The following is a 21,494-nucleotide window of genomic DNA, read 5'->3' on the forward strand; positions in this document are numbered from 1 at the left end:
TTTTATTATTGTTGTTGGCTGTCTTCTTATGTTGTTCTTGAAAGTCAGGATTTTAATCTATTAAATGCTGAAAACATTAGTGAAGTTTTCCTACATGCATATTTCTCTCCTGCCTATATACATCACTTGAGTTGCTGTTATAAAATATCTGTGAGCTGCTTTTCAGGCCTCCTTTTGTGCCAGAAGCACTGACTGCATAGCACCTCTTGGCAATCTTGTCTCCTAACTGCTCCTTCATATGCTTACATTGTCATAACAAAAGCTTTTGGCATATTGAAACCTGCTGAGGGCAATTAGAGGGGCAGTTTAAAAAAAAATTCTTGAAAATAACAGGATATTGTGTTAGTTATCATCCTCATATTTTTATCAAGTTTTTATCAATATAAAATTATCACAGAAATCCCTGGCAGCTGTACTGAGCATCACAGAAACAAAAGAACTGGTTGTGCACTTTAAAATGTGGATTTAGGTGATTGGTTTCATAGTCTTGATTAAAATTGTTTTAGTTTCCCTTCCCTAATAAATCTTAGGGTTTCTTTCTCCACCCCCATCATAAATCTTAAGTGAAATGTAAAGAATTCACCCATTTCTTTTGTTACTACTACAGTTCAGTTTTAGATTTGTCTGTCAAGTGTGTATTTCATATATTTAACCCATGGGTTTAAAAAATTATTTATTTTTTTCCTGCCCAAGTTGTTTATAAATGAGGTCTCCAACTAATCAAGGGTAAATAATTGAATAATGGTGGTAAGCTGTTATCTGTCAGGTTTGATGTGTGCCCAGCATTGGATTGAAATAAGCAACGTGTTCTGTTTTAATTGTATAAATTGAACTGAGATTGTCCTCAAACTGGACTTCCCCAAGGCTTTTCCTGTTGACATGATGTCTTGAGTCACTCACTAAAGTAATCAGAAAAATCAGATTCTCACTAGAAAAGCAGCTGACTGACATCACCACCAGCAATTTCATGCTTGTCCTGCAGTACACATCAACAAGGCATTTTGACAACTCTGAGGCTGGTGTCAGCTTAGGAATGACAGAAATGGCTGCACACCATCAACAAAGGAAATGCAGTCAAGATTGTTCCGTCTAATATCCCTAATCAGAGACAAAACTTTCTTGCCAAGGGCCAAACAGAACTATTCAGAAAACTATTTTAGAAGCAATGACATCTGTCCAATGCGGAATAATTTCCTTAAGGCATCACTATAGTAACATGAGTCGGTGAACAGTAGGTGGTGAGAGAGGCTAGTTTGCTCTTACAGAGGAGCCGTATCCCCCAGAACTTCAATTACTTTTTAATTATTGTATAATGGTGCTGGTTTTTAACTTTCCAATCTAAGAATTATGCAGAGAAACCATTCTTTTTCTTTTTTTGCTCAGTTTCTGCTAAAATAAGTCTTCAAGCTTGAAAACATGGATTTGAAACATCTATCAGTGGCAAATAATGGGTACAGGTTAGGCCCTCCACTCCCTCCCTGCCTAACCCTCTTAAGAAAACCAGCTGTTAGCCAAGGCTAAGGGTGTTTTTTCACCCTTACCCCGGCTACCAGGTAGCGTGTGTCTCCTTAGGCTGAACTCAGAGACACGAGACAGGTGAATCCCTGTTGCAAGGCACGTGTTGCCCATTGCATTGGGCGATATCTGGAGGCTGGAACTAGTTTTGAACCCGAATCCCTCTGCCTTGCTCTGTTGCTCATGGAGCTGCACAGAGCAGGGCTGCCTGTGTGGGTATGCAGGAGGTGTGCCAAAGATGGATGGTTGGGGTGGGGGGAAGGTAGGTTAAGAGTAGTGCCCTCCCAGCCCGTCCCTGGCAATCGTGAGAATTGACTCATATAGTAAATTAATTTAGATGTCAGTCATATGTGATTTGATACAGGGTTTGTTTGTTTGTTTTGAGCTAGTCAACATTCAAGCTCTCTCCAAGTTACCTGGAAAGAACTGGCTATTCATGGACTACTGCATAGTGATGTGGTTCTGTCTACTTAATCTTAATGACGCCAAAATGATCTTGTATGTTGCTGCCCTTGGTTAATCCTTCATGAGGGGTAAGGTTGTAAACCTATTGACTGCAAACTTGAGTGGCAGGGCAAAGGTGCTGCGCAGTTTGGAGGAACAAAATGTGCTGTTCTGGACTCTCAAAGCCATGTGGACTGAAAATGAAGATGGCTTCACAATGAAATGCGTCCAGTTTTCTTACTTTAGAGTCTGAATTTGTGGTTTGTGAGAGAGATTGGGTGTGGGGGCAGAGGAGAAAAGGAATTAATCATGTGAAATGATGTGTAACTCTCCTCTCTGTTAGTGTCATCTGAATCTGCTATTAAGACACTAGTGAGAAATCTCTTGTCCGTTTTCACGCTTTTCCATTTAAAGTTGCTATAAGTTTCTTCTGGAAGTTGTGTCCTACTTTTCCAGTATATATGTAAAGGGGGGGGGGGAACCCCTTTGTGTTCCTGTTTTCAGAAATGTGCAATTCAAGAGAGCAATGGACCACTTGTGGCTTCCTATCTATCTATCTATCTATCTATCTATCTATCTATCTATCTATCTATCTATCTAGCCATTTTGATAGCATATAGAAAAACACAGCTTTCAGTTTTATCATATACATGATGCAAATCAAATGCTGGATCCCTGCACACCATTCTTAAGGTGGACATTCTTAAGGCTAGCTTCTGATTTATAGTGTGCACTTGGTCTATCTTTCTTCCTCCATGTTCCATTGTGAATTCTCTCCTCCCATCCCTTGTTGGACTTCACCTTGGCTCAGCATTACACGTACCCAGTTTTCAAACCCTATTTAAGATGGAAACTCTAGTCAGTGTTTACCATGGTTAGCCTTAGCGCAAGTGTTATGCCAGGCAATGGTTCAGGCAGACAATAGAAGGCAGAGGGGAATTTATGCCCTAGAATGTGGGGGAAAATGTGGGTTTCCAGGGCTAACCCCTAATTTGTAAACAATGGCTGACATCTGGACCAACACTGCATATGTAGAGGAACAGTTCACAATGGTGAGAGGGCTGATTTTCTGTCTGCAGTCCTCTGTGCCTTCTGCAAGTATGTTTCTGGGCACTTTTCGACCCTCTGAAACATACTTTCAGGAGGTACAGAGGGCTGCAGAAAGAAGGGTGAATGGGTGAATATTGCCCCTCTCCTGACTGCACATGCAAAATGTTGCTCCACCTGTGCATGTTAGTCTGGATTTTGATCATTGCTCTGCAGGAAGACAGAGTTGCATCTACACCAGATCATGGTGGCAGACACGCCCACCTGTAGTGTAGAATGATTTGCTCACTTCAGGTACAGGATGTACAATTTGGTGTTTTTTTCACCATATGTTACCAGCCAGATAGCTCAAACAATGGTACCTTGGTTGACAGCAATGAATAGCTTCTCTGCTAGAATCTGTTTCTCAGCATGTGTCAGTTTTCTGTCAATTGAAAGGACTGCCCTAATGTACTTTCCTCAGGAGCAATTATATTGGCCACTCTTGTAGTAACTGCTGGTTTTTGTTTTGCTAATCCCTTTCCCTTGTAATTGATCCAAAGCTATATAAAGCTTTTTTTTCTCTGTACTGCATGCCTGGAAAGAGAACTTCATGTTTATTCTGTAATTGCTCATAAGAACAGCCCTGCTGGATCAGGCCCAAAGCCTCTCTAGTCCAGCATCCTGTTTCACACCGTGGCCCACCAGATGCCTCTGGGGAGCCCAATGGCCGGAGGTGGGCTCTCTCCTGCTGTTGCTCCCCTGCCAATGGTATTGAGGGGTATTGTGCCTCTGAGGCTGGAGGTGGCGCACAGCCACCAGACTAGTAGCCATTGATAGACCTTTCTTCCATGAATTTGTCTAACCCCCTTTTAAAGCCTTCCAAGCTGGTTTGACATCCCATGGCACATCCCATGGCAAAGAATATGGCTGTTTGGGGCGTGGTGCCTGAACAGTTGTGTCCAGAGGTGGCTCACCTGTAAGACAAGGTGAGGCGATGACCTCAGGCAGTACCTGTACCCTGGGGTGGTGAGTTACAGGCATCCTGCCCAGCCCTGCCCCCCATGTCCTGGGGTCGTCATCTCACTAGCCTTGCTCCCTGCTGCTGCTGTCCGTCTCAATTTCCCGAGCAGTTAGCACAGTTCTTGCCAGCTGCATGGATTCTTTTCTCTCTCACTTGTTCCAAGTGAGCAGGGAAGAAAAGAGAACCTGTGCAGCTGGCATGAGAACCCAGATCAGGCAATTGTCAACTAGAGAAAGGGTCAACCAGCAGCCAGGTCTACCAAGCTGACAGGTAGACTGGCTGCTGGTGGACTCCTTTTCTGGACTCCTTTTCTGTTTGATATGGCTTCCAATGTTCCATGCTTGTGCCCTGATGCCAGTGTGCTTGCATTAGGAGACTTGGATGGCATCAGGGTATAGATGCTTCTTGTCACCATTTCCCAGCCACCTAGCGTAGTGCTTACCATTGCATGGGTTTTCTTTTCTCTCTGCTTGTTGTGAGCACGCCCGAGAGAAGAGAATTCATGCAGAAGTGTTGCACTAGCCAGCTGGGAAATGGCAGGGAGCAGCGAGGCAGGTGGAGCAACAATCTGGGGCAGCATGGAATGCTCAGTGCAGCACAGGTACTCGAGTCGACCCTGATTATGTCACTTCCTACTATGTTAAAAACAACTGGTAGATGATAAATCAGAAATTATTTTTTACAATATTTTGGACAACCCCCCGCCCCCATTAACTTGTTCCTACCTGTGCACGTATATGCAGAGTCTGCATTTCCAAAACTTATACTTCTGTTCAGTGTTCCCTCTAACAGGCATTCCCAGATGTTGTTGACTACAACCCCCAGAATCCCCAGCCAAAGGCCATTACAGCTGGGGTTGCTGGGAGTTGTAGTGAACAACGTCTGGGTATCCCTGTTAGAGGCAACACTGCTGCTGTTAGCTTTGATATTGTCAGAGGCAGGGTGGATTTGATTTAAATCAAACTGATTTAAATCACGATTTAAATCACGATTTAAATCACTAGCAGGGTAGATAAAAATCAAAAAATCCGATTTAAATAAAAAAAATCCGATTTAAATTAAAAAAAATCTGATTTTTTTGATTTAAATTGGATTTTTTTATTTAAATTGGATTTTTTTTATTTTTATCCACCCTGCTAGTGATTTAAATCATGATTTAAATCAGTTTGATTTAAATCAAATCCACCCTGGTCAGAGGTAAGCATTTGTCTAGCAAACAGTCTTATTTTCTGGGTGACTATATTAATGATAAGTGGTACTTTCCTCTGAAGATGAGCTTAGTCCTGGAGGTTGGGGAGAATCTTTATAGTCCACTCACTTATTTATAAGTGGACTATAAAGATTCTCCCAAACCTTATGTATGTACTGCTGCCTCGATTTAAATGACTTGTGGAACTTCTGCACCACCTGGATAATAATGTGTGTATACACTGAGGTATTGATATTGGGCTACACATGATGTCGGATGCATGGTGAATTCAGAGAAGAGGAGTTTGGGGGTGTTTAGTGCCTATGGTGTAGTGACTATAATTTTGGACTTGGATATGGAAAACCTGGGTTCCAGTCTGAACTGAGCCTTGGCAGTCCACCAAACTTGGGCAAGCTTCTATCTCTGCACACAGCCTGCCTCAACAAGTTGTTGTGAGGATAAAATGGGCCTTGTGTATTCTTCCCTGAACTCCTTGAAAGAGGGGTGGAATTAAGAAGTGATAAGTAATATAACAGGAGGTGCTTAGAAATCTAGAGTGCGGCAGCCAGGTAAGTCTCTGGGTCATCTCGGAGAGACCATATTACTCCTATCTTAAAAGTTGCCGATAAGTTTCTGGACAAAATACAAGGTCTTAGTTTATAACCTATAAAGCCATAAACAGCTTGGGCCCTGGGTATTTAAGAGAACATCGTCTTCGTTATGAACCACACCTCCCATTGAGATCATCAGGAGAGATTTGTCTGCAGTTGCCACCGGCTCGTCTGGTGGCTACTCAGGGACGGGCCTTCTCCGTTACTGCCCTGAGGCTTTGGAACATGCTTCCTGCAGAAATAAGAGCCTCCCCATCTCTTACAATTTTTAAAAAGGCAGTCAAGACACATTTGTTCACCCAGGCTTTTAGTTAGATACTGTTTTAATTGTTTACTTTTTAAAAAAGCTTTTAAATTTTAAATTGTTGTAATGTTTTAACCTTTTTATTTGTTGTTTTTGTTGTTTTGTTGTAAACTGCCCAGAGACTTGTGTTTTGGGTGGTATACAAATATGTTAACTAAAAATAAAATAAAAATCAGGTGTTTCTGTGTGAGAGGGGCTTTTCCTCCCCCCCCTTTTTGCACGCATTGAAGCAAATTTAATCTCTCCTGCCATTTCTTCAAAGAATATAACTCATTGTACATAGTTATTTTGAGGGGTGGCAAAAGGGGAGAATGGGGAGTAGGAAAGGAATAAAATCATAGGCAATAGTTGCAAGCAATAGGGCTGACTGTGTGTTATTAAGACACAAAGCAACCAAAATGGCTTATGGCAGAGGAGAACATTCATTTGAAAGGAAATGAAACTTCGAGCTGCAGATTCATGAGATGAAAATGGGTTTTTTTGTGTATGCTTGTGTGGAATCTAACATCCTGATTTACTGTTTGTACAATATTTGTGCTGTCATTAAAATCATACAACAGCTGTGGACGCTATTTTAGAGAACTCATTTTGACAGGATAACATCTGGGGGGAAATAACCATGAATCAAAAGAACCAAGCTGGGCTCTTCTTGTTCCTTTCTTCTTTGGCATTCTGTTGTGTACACGGGGGACATGTAAATAGTTAAAAAGAAAAGCCTTGTATTTTTGAAGGGGACAATCCAGAGGCGCTTCAGATGATGTACCTGAGTGAACTGCTAATTGATTAAATTGTTAAACCAAATAATATTCATTTACCATATTTCTATACCACCTGGCATGTGCATTCCTAGGTGGTGTACATAAGTTAAAATACAACAAATGTAAAAACAGGATAAACTGATTAAAATAATTATGATATAACACTGATTAATATTAATTAACAGCCTAAGAAGACAGGTGCGTCTTAAGGGTCTTTTTAAAAACAGCCAGAGGTGGAGAAACTTTGATTTTAACAGGGAGTGCATTCCAGAGCCCCGGGGAAGCTACACAGAAGTACCGATCCCAAGTAGTCACCAAACGAGCCTGTGGTAGCCATAACCAGACCTCCCCAGATAATCTTAATAGGTGGGAGGGTTCATGATAAAGGAGGTGCTTTCTTAAATACCCTAGGCCCAAGCCTTTAAGCCCTTTATAGGTAATAACCAGCACTTTGCATCTATCCCCCTCCCCACTTAGTACTTCTGTCTTTTTTGGATTCAATTTCAGTCTATTATCTCTCATCCAGCCAATTTCTGAAGCAAAGCAGGCGTTTAGGGAAGTTATGCCATTACTAGATTAAGTTGATATGGAGAAATAGATTTAGTTGTCAACAGCATATTGATAACACCCTACACCAAATCTCCTGCTGATCTCTCCCAGCGGTTTCATGTAGATATTAAAAAGCACTGAAGACAGTATGGAGCCTTTTGGAACTCCTGCTTTGCAGAGCAACAGTCTCCAAGCGACACCATCTAGAATCTGACAGAGAGCTAGGAACGGAACCACTGTAAAACAGTGCCACCCAATCACAACTCCATAAGGCAACCCAGAAGGATACCATAGTCAATGGTATGAAAAAGCCACTGAAATACTCAAAAGGATCAACAGAGTCACACCCCCTCTGTCAATATCCAATTGGAGATTATCCATCAGGCCGACAAAGACATTCTGCACCCCATAACCTGCCAAAAAGCCAGTTTGAAATGGGTCTAATCTGTTTCCTCATAGAGCTGAGAGGCCACCACCCACTCAAGCACCTTGCCCAACCATGGAAGATTGGAAACAGGTCTATAACTGGCTAACTCTGAGGGATCCAGTGCAGGTTTCTTTGAGTAAGGTCTAACAACAGCCTCCTTAAGGCAAGGAGGCACCCCGCCCTCCCTCAGAGAAGCATTTATAATATGTACCAGACCCTATCTGATAGTACTATTGGCAGATGAAATGAGTCGACATGGGCAAGGGTCAAAAGAACAGGTGGTAGGACTTACCATCCAAAGCAGTTTGTCCACATCCTCAGGAGTCACAAACTGAAAGTGATCCATTCTGATCTCATAAGAGGAGTTATTGGACACCTCCATAGCAGTGTTACCTCTAACAGGGATTACCAAATGTTGTTGACTACAGCTCCCAGCATCCCCAGCTGCAATAGCCTTTGCTTGGAGATTATGGGAGTTGTAGTCAACAACATCTGGGAATCCCTGTTAGAGGGAACACTGCTCCCTAGTAGATTCTGCAATAAATGTGGAATCCAATTTGGCCCAGATATGAGAGATTTTATCTGCAAAAAAGTCATTCAGAACGTTACTGTGGGTGAACCAAATTCAAAGTTCCAAAATTCAAATTCAAAGTTCCAAATTCAAGTTCAAGGAGGAGAGGGCACATACTAGCCCTCTCACAACCAAAGTTCAATGGTCAGGAACTTGTGGAATCAATGTGGGCAGAGAAGAACTGCTTCTTTGCCTCCCTTATTGCCAGAGCAAAGATCTTCAAATGTGCTTATCTATCGGATTTGTCCACTTGCTTTCTAGTCATCGACATTTCCTCTTGAGCTCTTGTAATTCTTCTGAATACCACGGTGCTAATTTTGAAACAGGTCAGAGAGGATGCTTAGGAACGATTGTGTCAACTGCTCTAGTGAATTAGTTATTCCATGTTTACACCAGAGTATCAACAGAATCATCGGCAGCGCCAACTTGAAACCCTACCAAGGCTTTTTGGAATCCAATTGGATCCAGTAACCATCTTGGGTGCACCAGCCTAATAGGTACTTCACCCTTGCAGAGGTGGGTTGTGGCTGCAAATCCTACCTTAACCAGATAGTAAGTCCATCCATGACAATGGGGAAATAAGAGTCCCCACCCATGGAACAGCACCCTGATCAGAGCAAAAGACCAAATTGAGCATGTGACCAGCATCATGCATTAGTCCCAAGACCACTTGGGATAGGCCCATAGTTGTCATGGCCGCTATGAACTCCTCAGCCACTCCAGACAACCCAGTCCCAAAGTGAACAAGTCCCCCACTACCAACATCTGGGTGACTCCAGTGCCAATTCTGCAATGAGGTCTGTCAGCTCAGTTAAGGACTCTGTTGGGCAGCAGTCACCCTTGGTCCCTAGGCTTAGGTAAACACATTCAGTATAGGCCAATTGCCTGACAGGGATCCTGGTAAGCGAGATGGTATTCTTGTAGACCATAGCCACACCACCTCCCTACCCCCATCTTCTCACCAGCTCCAGCACAGGGTATCCCACTGGGGGAAGCTGGGACCAAACTGCTGGGACTAGCCTCTCCCAACCAGGTGTCCATAATGCATACCAGGTCAATTTCTTTATCCACAATCAAGTCATGAATGATCTCAGATTTATTTTGGACCAACCTGGGATTACAGAATAGCAAGGTGAAGTTCTGTGGGTAATTGGCACTGCTCCTCAAGGTCAAAGAGATGGCAGGCCTGCTGGAAGGATAAACAGCCATTATGTTTCTACATTCCTTTCCCCTGAAGCGGCCTGCAGACCTACCAGATCTATATGGTTTGATCTGGAGCCGGCCCATCAGTGAGGCCTGGTGAGGTGGCTGCCCCAGGCAGTGGATGAGAGGGGATGGTGGCAGCAGGGGCACCACCACTTTACTGGTCACCACCACCACACTGGTCACCTTACCCTACCTGATCTAGTGGTGACAGTAGCATCACTACTTAGGCTTGTTGTCATCCTCCCTGCCCAATTCCACTCTCCTTGCTTTTTGAAAAGTGGTGGTGAAGTGAATTAAAGCCTTTGTCTCAGAGCTAGCTCACGTGAGGGAAATAAAATGCTGAGTCATCCTTGCTGAGCTGCTTGGGTGGGCTTCTCATAAAACCTTTCTATATTTCTAGTAGATTTTAAATGCTGCCACCAAGCTCCCTAAAGCTTGTAGAGAACCAGACTAGTGGATTGAGTGCTTTAATCCAAGGTCCCTCTGTAACAGGGGATTGGGCAATTTTTTTTAAAACACCCTTACACGTGTACGCCTACATGGGATGAGAAAAAAACAGACAGCTTCTGAGCACTTGAGGACGCTTTTGCACCAGAGAAATTACCCTTTCTGCCCCGCCCCCACTTTCCTGAGTTAAAAACTAACTCTGAGAGGCTTGTAAAAAGAAAAGAACAACAACAAAAACCCACCCAGTTTTATTCAATTAGTACAGACTGTTTCCGTCTGAGGCTTTCAGTTTTAAATACATTCAGAAATACTTAGGTTACAAAAATAGGTTGTCGTAGGCTTCAGCTGCAGTTTACACTTAGGAACACCTAAAAGTTTACATTTAGGCACACTTACAGTCTTTTGCAATGCCTTAGGTGGGTTGAGTGTAGGCTAGCGTATCTTATTAAACAATAATAGAACAGTATCAGGAATATGTAAAGCAAGCACACAAAGAAATAAAAGTTTCTAACGCAAAATCTGACTAACAAACTGTTCCCTATGCTGAATCCCCTTTCCTTTGAAAACGTACCCAACACCTGATAAGAATCAAGCTTTCTGCAATCCTGTCTCACAAGGATCTGCAGTTATTCCATGAGAGAAATCTCCATGACGGCTTTGACCATGAAGGAGCAAAAGCTCCATGCCCCTCACTAAGCCTTTCTGTACATGCTTCTCTCCAACAAAGACTGCCCTTGTTGATCCCAGAATTCCCAGCAACCTCTCTTTAGTTCCCACCCACCTGGTGTACTGATTGGCTGCCCTGGAGTTCACCAGCCTGTCAGTCGAGACAAGGGTTCACTCCCTGTTAACTCTTTAGAGGGAGGGGAGACTGATCACTACGGGTGGGAAAAAAGAGGATGAGCCTGAGTGGTAGAGAATGTCTCAATATTCCCTGCTAGAAAAGGAGGTCTGTAAGGAAGAAAGGGAGACTGAGGCTTAGGGGAGAGATCAGGATTGGGGGACATGAGCAAATGTGTGTGTGGCATAATCTTGTGCACATTTTGTCTTTGGTGGGATGTGATCAGGGGCTGTGGTGGTGGGGAGATTGTGACTGTGGAGGGGGCAAAAATGGGGGGCAGCAGTGGTTAATCATGCTGCCTCAGTCATTGGATGCTGGACCTGATTAGCATCTCTTTGGAAAGAATAACCCTGGAGTTGTATTTATTCTTTTACATGGCGCTAGGACAAAGGAACACCCAATGAATGAAAAGAACAGCTTTTAAAACCATCACCCATTCCTTTTACAATTAGTACATAATGGAAGTACATACATCTGACAAAATGAGCTCTCATTCATGAGAGTGTATGCTTCAATATGTATGTAGGACTCCTTGTTTTTGTTGCAACAGGCTTATATGAGCAAATTTCTATCCAACAGGAGAACTTGCTGTCACTGGGACTACTGATGCTCACAAGCTGAAATGAATTAAAAGAAGGGGAGGCCAAAAATCTGAGAGATAGAAAAGTCAAAAATAATTAAAATGGTCGCAAAAATGCTCCATCATGCTAAAGACATGCCTGCACCATAAGTTGTTAGCAGGAAAAATAGGGAATAGCACACAGTTACTGCCCTCTACTGTTATGCAGTGACATAAGCATCAAGATCAACAATGGATTCCCATACTCTCTGATGCCTCAGAAGCTGAACTAGGGGTCTATTTATTGAATGTCGATTTCTGTGAACATGCCCTGTTCATAGTTTCACCCTGGAACTTTTGCTATATTTGTCAGCTTAAGTCCTCTCAGTAAAGGAGTCCTAGCAGTTTTGAGACATTTGACCCAACCAGGGGGAGGTGAATCTGTGACTTGGGAGTATTGGAGGCACAAAATTCTGAATCTGAAGTAGCAGCTAGGTCTTATTGGAACTCAGTTACATTGGTGAAGTGGCATCATCAACTCGCTGCTGGACTTGCAATATTTCACTGGCCGATTTAATTCTTATAATTATTGTAATTGGCAATATCCAGCCATCTCTCCCATTATTCAGGCCAGAAAGGTGGTATAAAAATGCAAAAAATAAAATAAATAAATAATAACTATTTGTGGTGTGGCATGCAATTTTCAGTACGAGCTGTGGTTTGCCATTGCTAGCTTCTCACTGGGCTATTTATCTCAGTCCATGAAGTTCCCAGTTCGAGCCCTGGAGTCCCTGACAGTAGTCTGATCCCCAGCCTATCTGTGTCACCATAGTCCTATTCAGACATTACGTTCCATGTATAGGTTTCTGTACATATGAACATGTCTTTGTGTGAATGACTGTTCTTGTGTTAATTTTAAAGTGACCCTGGATACAGACCCCATCAGATAGTACAGGTAGGCAGTGTATTACATCATGTGTGAATAATTGTACATGCATGTGGGTCTGTATGTGTGTACTTTGTGCGCGTGCTGAACATAAAATGTTAATAGGGCTTGTTAAGTATTGTTAGTGTGACTTTGCTTTTCTGTAAATTTCCATTGCCCTAATCATTATCCTGCTTCTCCTCTATTTCTCTTTAAAGGGGGTATCATAATGCTCTCAAAAGAAAAGCAAAATTGCTGGTTAATCTTTCCATCATGGGTAAAATGTATAGGGATTTTGTTTGTCTACGTATTAGAATGGTGTTTAATGAAGTAGACGAAAAATCAAAGGCTTGGCAGGTGGATATTTAACTGCCCATTTACAGACTCTCTGTCTTTCCCCTGTTCCTTCTGCCTGCAAGCCTGTGTTTATAAATGTGGAAGTAAAATGTTTACTTCATGTAGAGTTAGATGAGGGCACTTTTCTTTTAAAGGTATGCATTCAGCTTTGTTAATTGTCAGCTCAATTTAATATTTATGCTAGGGGGACGTGTTGGAAATTCCAACCAGGAAATTGTGTCCCTTTCCCCCTGCTGGGAACTGAAAAATTGCCTACCACTCGAAGGTTTGGTTATAGTGTCTTGTAAAGGTGCCAACAGGCAAAATATGATTTAGGGCATGCATTTTGCAAATCAGCACCTTCATAACAGCCCCTGTAAGATACGAGATGAGGTAGAAAGCAGTGCTTGCATTAATGCAGTCTACTCTGTGCACAACATCCCTGAGTGACAAACCTTGAGCATCTTTCTTGCAGCTGCTTGTCCCTTGCTCATAAGCACAGATGAATAGGCAGGAATATTGCACTCCATGTTTTCACTGAGCAGCTTGAAATGCTGAGAATCACCACTGTGTGAGCTTGCTGCTTTATTTCCATAAACAACACAAAAAAACTGAAAGTGAAATGGGTTTTGAAAGGTTACTGGGACCATTTCTGATACTGTATGATAGAATGCTGTAGTTCATTTTGGTGTTGCAAAAGCATATTGTGAAAGGCCATGGTGTAACATGGGAAAACCAGTTTTGTTTAGGAGTAACTTTGTCCTTTTAAATTTGAAAGTATAGCTTGGTTGTTTTCTCTCCTCACCTTGCCCCACTTAAATTGCAAGCATTGAGCAGACTTTCTAATATAGATATTAGTAGGTGGCTAGTCTCACTCAATCCTTGCTGAAGCTAATGCAAGAGCTCTGCAGTGAGCCAGTGTAGGTGAACTGCTTTTCATCCATGGAGGCACCCTTGTGGGGAGCGGGGCGGGTAAACATGAACAACATCACACAGGAGTGCAAAATTGATGGCAACTTTGCTGAAAAGATATGTGAGCAGGGATAGGCAAGAAGTACACCTTCTGCTTGTAGAATTCATTCCTCCAGATAGGGGGAAATGTTACATTGGATTGATGTTGTGCTTTTTTGGTAATTCTCATAGTTTCTTCTATTATCATATTACGCTCCTGCAAGATAATATCTCAGTTGATGCAATATGCATACCCACCTTTTAAATGTAGTTTGTGGGCTATTCAGTTCAGTCCTCATCATTGTATTCTGTTTTCCATCACACATAGTTTCTCAGTAAGAATGTTATATTATAAATGAGCAGTTTTCAAACACAAGGCAGTGAAGTTTAATGATAATCGCACCGTGTATATGAAAAGAGAAAGAGTTTAAATTATATTGCAGTCTGTGGAAAGCCATGTATGTTCTGTACATAACAAGATGTCCATGATGGTATTGTCAGAATGCTCTTATACTGTATATAAAATTGTCACATCTGTTTTCTTTCCATCAGTGGGAATGATTGCACCAAAGCAGCTGAATGGAAATGGTTTAGAGTACTCAGGCAGTATAGCTCTGAATATTTGATGCTAGGAACAAAGAACAGAGAGACCTGTTGCCTTCATATCCTGCTTGTGGGAATGCTGGAAGTATCTGGCAATTATTAGAAAGAAAATGATGAACTGGATGGACCTTGGGTCTGATCCAGCAAGGTTCAAAGGAAAAAAATAATAAGGGAAGGGGACTTGCACAAACCCTTTGTACGAGACTTTTTGTATCAAAGTCATAATCTGTTAGTGAGTTTAAAACACATTAGAGGTTTAAGTCACAATAAACCTTTGTTTGAACAGGAATGGACGGGAATGTCTGCTTCTTGAAAGTTTAATGACTTACTGTCTAGATCTAAATTGTTGCAGCATCCCCAACCTTACTCTGTCATCGTTTCAGAACTGCGGATAGTTCCTTTGGCACCAATATAAATTGTAGGAGGGATTATGCATTGTGAAGAGAAAGACACTTTATAGCGGGTGGACATTTTTAAAGCTATTTGCTTGAGTTTATTTGGGTGTTTAATAATTTAAGAGAGATTAAAAAGTTCATGGGGAGGGTTGTTAAAGGGGCAAACAAAGTTAGTTTAAAAAATGGCACATCTGTCACTTTATATTGATTGCTTTGCATTAGGCAAATGAATATGTTCTTCTTTATTTGTAGAAATATTTCCAATTATTAATGTTTATACATAGGCAAAAAATCAGATCAGGTAATTTAGTCCTTCTTCTTTTCTGTTTTTTCAATTAGGCCCGGTACAAGCAGAGCCTCGATCCTACAGTGGATGAAGTTAAGAAGTTATGTACCTCATTGCGTCGAAATGCCAAGGAAGAGAGAGTCCTCTTCCACTACAATGGACATGGTGTCCCCAGGCCAACTGTAAATGGAGAAATTTGGGTCTTCAATAAGGTTTGTGGTTTGCAAATGGAGTTAAATCACACTCCCTCTTACCTCAAATTTGTCTATGTTAACAGGAAAAACCAATAAAATATGAAGCAACATTGCTAATGTTTGGTCTCAGAGCTTCACTCTGATCACTCTCTTTTGCACCCCTAGGTGAAGTTATGAACTTCTTGTGTCTTTTTTCCTAGGGGGGGTGTATTCAGGGGCATAACTATAATAGGGCAAGGTGAGACAGTTGTCTGGGGGCCCACTGCCTTGGGGGGGTGTCCAGAGGCAAGTCACATGACTGACTCCCCCAGCTGCACACCCGCTTGGGCTTCCTTCAGTTGTATTCATCCTCTGAAACTGATGTGAGTGTTAAGACCTGGAGCTACCAGAACAGCATGTCTTTCTCTAGTACCATTAAATGACTTACATTGTCCACAATTTACAAAACCTTTTTAGGATGATGATCTGTTGTGGCACATAGGGGTGTGTGTGTGTGTGTGTGTGTGTGTGTGTGTGTGTGTATAACTATTCATAAGATTTCTTTACTTCATGAGCTGAGCTTCAGTGAGGGGGGGCCCATTTTAAAATCTTGTCTCTGGGCCCACTCCAACCTTGCTATGCCCCTGGGTGTATTCATATAGAGTGGTGCTCTCTGCTTGAGCTTGTGCACATAGAGAGTAAGGATATTGAGAAAATAAATTATATATATGGATGACTATGTAGCTGTAACAAGGCTACCCTTGTGGAAATGTTTTACCCATGTAAGTGGTTAGTGATTTGGCTGTTATGGCTCAGGACTATTAGCATCCATCCTAACTTTTAAAGTAATGACTATTTAAGCTAAATCTGGTGTTTAAACACACACATCCATGGCCTTGTTTAATGGACAATAAATAAGATAGAAATAATGTGATTCTGAATGTGTTTCAAGAGTGAGAGAAATAAATTACTGTTCAATGAAATTTGGATGTGGTGCCAACTGCATTATTAAGAATTTATTTATTGTGCATTTGCTAGCAAAAATATCTCCTATTTTTAGGAGAGGTCTTAAAGATTTGCAGTCCAGATTATGAAGGAAGACTGGGTTCGTGTAGAAAGAATTTGACAGCTTCTTTGTGATTTGCTTCTTCTTAAAAGGGGAAGCAGTATGCATCCATTCCCCCATCTGAAACACACACACACACACACACACACACACACACACACACACACGTGTGTGTGTGTGTGTTTATTTGAGGGATGCTGACAATTCCACATTTTTTTACAGACAGGCTTTCAGATTGCTTTCTTGGGGATCAATTGCCTTATCGATAAATGGTTTTGGAAAATGCTGTTCTCCCTATCTATTCTGATAAACACATGTTGTCTTTATACCATTTCTCACTACTACAGTTGTACTGGGGTGGGCAGGTTGCATTTTGACTCATAGCCAATGCTAGACTTCTCCTCCATGAACATGTCTAATCCTCTTTTAAAGTCATCTAGGCTAGTGGCCATTATTATCTCGTGGCAGTAAATTCCATAAATAATGTGTTGTGTGAACAAGAACTTCCTCTTCTCCGTCCTAAATTTCCTGACAGTCAATTTCATGTTTCTCCATAGCCTGTTTTAGAGGTACCTTTTAATGTGGTGATTCTCTTTATTTAGCAGGGGGAGAGTAATTGGCCCTCTCCACCATGAGCACAGTACCTCCAGTGACTGTTGCTGGTGTCTATCTTATGTTTCTTTTTAGATCGTGAGCCCTTTGGGGCCAGGGAGCCATCCTATTTATTTACTATTTATCTATGTAAACCACTTTGGAACCTTTTGTTGAAAAGCGGTATATAAATATTTGTTGTTGTATTAGTCTTTCTTTCCTAAATGGAAAAAAGCGCAGCTGCTATAGCCTTTCCTTATACGGAAGGTGCTATGCTGGCTATGCATTTGCTGCTAGATTACAGAAGTCCCTTTTCCTAATCCTCAGAGTCTGGGTTGTAGAACTTGTACTGCACCAGTGTGATCCCAGATATGTGGATGAGAAGGAGAAGAAGAACCAAACAATGATGTCAGCAAGGGCTGCAGGGGACAGGGACCTAGCCTATGAGAAGGAGCTGCTGTTGTGAACAAACGAGGGGAGGCCCTCCCCACTCCTTTGCCTGGCTGCCAGTTCTAATGCTATCACTGCCTTAAGTGAGGATGAAGGGGCATCTCATTGCATCTGGCTATAGTGGTGATAGTTAGTGGGTGGCAAGACTCTCTGGCTGTCATGCTGAGGGCCACAACTCTAATTTACCTTAAATGCAAGGTGGAATTATTCTATTAAGGGTCTTTAGGCATCACAAGTTCTTAAATCTGCACTTTTCCTGCTGCCACGCTCACAGAAATGACTATATTATGCATTGCTACAATGTGTTTAAATTACTCAGCTTTCTGTTCTGTGTAACTGAAGTTTTGAGATTTTAAGTGCAAAATAGAAACAATTGTTATGTATTAAGACACCGAACCATTCTGGAAAAATAAATTTCTCCCAGTGGTCCTCTTATGTAGCAGATTGAAATCCTGTTGATTGTACAGTCACTAGCAATTGGATTGACATACTGTTGAGTGTCCCTGGGATGCCCTTGGTGGTAGTAGTGTAGCTGTGACCTCCTTTGTAGCTGTGGAATTGCTGCTCCTGAAGAGAGACTGCAAATTACCTCTTTGTCCTTCAGTGGAAGACCTGTGTTTTCACTGGGACTGTGTGAGTCTAAACACCCATTTCCTATTTTTATATTTATGAAGAGATTAAGCATAATATATTTTGATACATAGATTAAAAAGGATAAACCCTTCAGGAAGTATTATTTCAGACTGATTTGTTTTAGCCAAAATGCCAGATCTTAGTTGTTTGGTTTAACTAAGCAGAGTTGAGATTCCACAGGGATCCAAATGAAAAGGAAAACATGGTACAATTTGAATAAGACACTTTAAAAGCAAATTCTTAAATTTGATTTGTTATTTTTAAAGAGAGAGGTGTGTGTATGTGTGTGTGTGTGTGTGTGTGTGTGTGTGTGTGTGCGTGCTTACCCCTTACCTTTTCTCCACCTTCCTCTATGCATTTCCTCAAGTTTAATTTTTCATTTCTCCAGTCATGTTGTAGTTGTTGTGGTATAAGTGCTTTTGTGGCTAGCCTAATCTTTCAGGGTTGCCTTGTGAACCAAGCCTAGTTTTCTGATGTTTAATCTAGCCTGACAGATAAAGAGGATCTTAATAAATAAATAATCTGCAATGCATCTCTGTTCATTTATTTGGACTGAAACCTGGGTTTTCTCTGCATATTTAGTATGAGGGGGGAAAATTGCAAAGTGTTCCTCCTGTTTCCAGACTGTATTACCTTGGGATGGGACATTTCAGGGCTGAAGGGCAAAAGGTACCAGTTCTATTGGAGGACTGTTAATTCATTTTGATTAATACTTGCAGCATCTTAACTTGTAGTGGGAAGCAAAGATATACAGGAACACCTCAAAGGTAGCCAGGAAATATGTACTGTTAGATTCCCCCCCCCCCCCCGCTTTACTGCTGCAGCAACAGCCTAATGTTCTGTTGCAGCATAATAAAATGATATGCTATTCCTTTGAAGACTTGGGGTGTTTTAATTGCTTTGCAGCTTGACAAAGGAAGCAAGACAGCCAATGTTATGTTGATAGGCTACATGGAGATAATGGATGAGCTTTCTCTAAGTTATTCCCTGAAATCTGTTCTTCCATTTACTGTGATGCCATTAAATCACAAATTTTTCAGACAGGAAAGAAATGCCAAGAACCCTTAAAAAGTTGTTACAGAAGTTAATATGAATGTCAGTGGTTTGTCCTTAAAAAGAAAATATCTCATACTGAAAAAACAGAAAAATGTGAAAGGGCTTTCCTGGTTGCTCTTTTTTCTTATTTTTGTCTATCATAGATTTTACAATAATGAAAAAAGTAGTTATTCTGGCAGCATAACTGCACAGAATTTGTAAAAATAGGCTATAAAACTGAAACCTATTTCCTTCCTTTTAAGCTGCTAGAACTGGATGAAACTGATTCGGACTTTCTTTAAAAAAATGTTTTTCTGGTAGTTTAAGCAACTTTAGAAGAGATGTGATTACATCAGAGGGTGTTTCAGTGGTGTTTCCTTTACTTGCCTGGGAACATAATCTATCCTCATGTTTAATCATCAAGGCAAATCTATCCTCATGTTTAATCATCAAGGCAAACCTTTCTGTTAATTTCTAAGGACACAATCTACTAGGCATCTCTCCTTCACAAGTCTGATTGAAATGAATGGGACATGTACAAATGGAGTGCTGTTGAGTAATTCCTATTCATTTGAATAGTTTGTGCACAGGAGACATCTGGTAAATAGTTCCAATACTTATTTGTGGCTAGTTTTTTTTATGTCAGATTGTGATCTTAGTACAACAACAATAATTTCCAGATGATAGTTGTGTGAGCCTTGTGATAAGTTTATTATTTATTTATTTATTTATTTATTTATCAAATTTGTATACCGCCCACTACCAAAGTCTCTAGGCGGTTTATAGCATAAAACAAACCAAGAATTTAACAGTTAAAACATAAAAGATCAAATTAAAATACCAATAAAAACCCCAACTAACTAACAAGCTTCATTGAAGAGATGTGTCTTCAGTTGTTTTCTAAAAAGCCAGCTGGGATGGAGCAGCTCTAATCTTAGCAGGAAGTGAATTCCAAAGCCCCTGGGCAACTACAGAGAAGGGTATCATTTGAGTTGTCACAAGACAAACTGACAGCACTCTCAGACGAACCTCCCCTGAAGATCTTAATCTTCAGGGGTTCATAACGAAGAAGGTGGCCCAAGCCATTAAGTGTGTAGGATCTACACACTTTTTATCAAGTCCACAGATTTACTGGCAAGAAAATTGACTAGAGATGTAGGTGAAAAAGGTTGCCATCCTGGAAAGTGTATGGCTAAAGGAAGTTGATTTACATGACCAGATGCTTTGCCTTGAACAAAGGTCTTTGTTTCTACTCTTTAAGAGAAACTTAGAGAATCGTATTTTCGCAATTGTAACCTTGCATATAAGCCACCTAATGGCACAGCGGAAAATGACTTGACTAGCAAGCCAGAGGTTGCCGGTTTGAATCCCCGCTGGTATGTTTCCCAGACTATGGGAAACACCTATATTGGGCAGCAGTGATATAGGAAGATGCTGAAAGGCATCATCTCACACTGTGCGGGAGATGGCTATGGTAAACCCTTCCTGTATTTTACCAAAGACAACCACAGGAGCCGACACTGACTTGATGGCACACTTTACCTTTAACCTTGCATATGTAGGATCTACACACTTTTCCTTATCAAGTCCACAGCTTGATTGTCAAGAAAATTGACCAGAGATGTGAAGTAAAAAAATTTCCATGGAAAAATTTTCATTTCTAAAAGTTCTACTTCACTATTTGAAAAACCTATGAGATACAGTAAAGGCAAATTAATATGGTGGAGGTTTTTAAATTATTGTTAACTATATAAATAGGTCAAATAAGCCTGGGCAGCTTAGGTCCAGGTTACCTTAGGGAGTGCCCTCTTTTGTATGATCCCCATCATACTCTGAGGTCTTCCATAGAGGTCCCTCTCCAGTTGCCACCAGCATATCTTGTGGCAACTCGGAACCGGGCCTTCTCTGAAGCGTCTTCCAGTCTGTGGAATGCACTCCCAACAGATATCCATAGTTCGGACTCGTTGTTGGCCTGTCCTTCCAAGGTTTTTAAATTATTTTAAAGTATTTTAATTGGTTTCAAATTATTCTGAATTGTTTTAAATTTGTTTTTACATTGTTTTAAGTAGCTTGTTTTAAATGGTGTTTGCCTTTGTTTTTTAGCAATAGCACTAGCACTTACATTTATATACCGCTCTATAGCTGAAGCTCTCTAAGCGGTTTACAATGATTTAGCATATTGCCCCCAACATTCTGGGTACTCATTTTACCGACCTCGGAAGGATGGAAGGCTGAGTCAACCTTGAGCCCCTGGTCAGGATCGATCTTGCAACCTTCTGGTTACAGGGCGGCAGTTTTACCACTGCGCCACCAGGGGCTTGTTGTACACTTGTTGTACACTTTACTTGTTGTACAGCATCCAGAGCCTTTGGATGTGGTACTATAGAAAATAAATAAATAAATAAATAAATAGCCACATCAGCTCGCATTTTATTTAGGATATCAGAAAAAAATGGCATAGTATTGGGGGGGGATTAATGCAAATTTTATGCAAATGAGGGGTGAATTTTTCTGGGGAATTTTCTATTTCAAAATTTTCTGAAAAACCCATATTTTTTGAAATTGACAGGAGAAGTTTA

General features: G+C 41.2%; 1 protein-coding gene across 4 annotated transcripts in view; it reads left to right on the forward strand.

Moving 5' to 3' along the window:
• Positions 1-21,494, forward strand: part of RPTOR (regulatory associated protein of MTOR complex 1) — a 510,229-nt gene that overhangs the window by 162,678 nt on the left and 326,057 nt on the right. For all 4 annotated transcript variants that reach the window (XM_053294863.1, XM_053294866.1, XM_053294865.1 and 1 more), the window contains exon 4: positions 15,021-15,179. In XM_053294863.1, coding sequence (XP_053150838.1) covers positions 15,021-15,179 — 159 coding nt within the window. The remainder of the gene's footprint in view (positions 1-15,020; positions 15,180-21,494) is intronic.

This window comes from Hemicordylus capensis, chromosome 2, assembly GCF_027244095.1.
Source record: "Hemicordylus capensis ecotype Gifberg chromosome 2, rHemCap1.1.pri, whole genome shotgun sequence".
Taxonomy (NCBI): Eukaryota; Metazoa; Chordata; class Lepidosauria; order Squamata; family Cordylidae; genus Hemicordylus; species Hemicordylus capensis.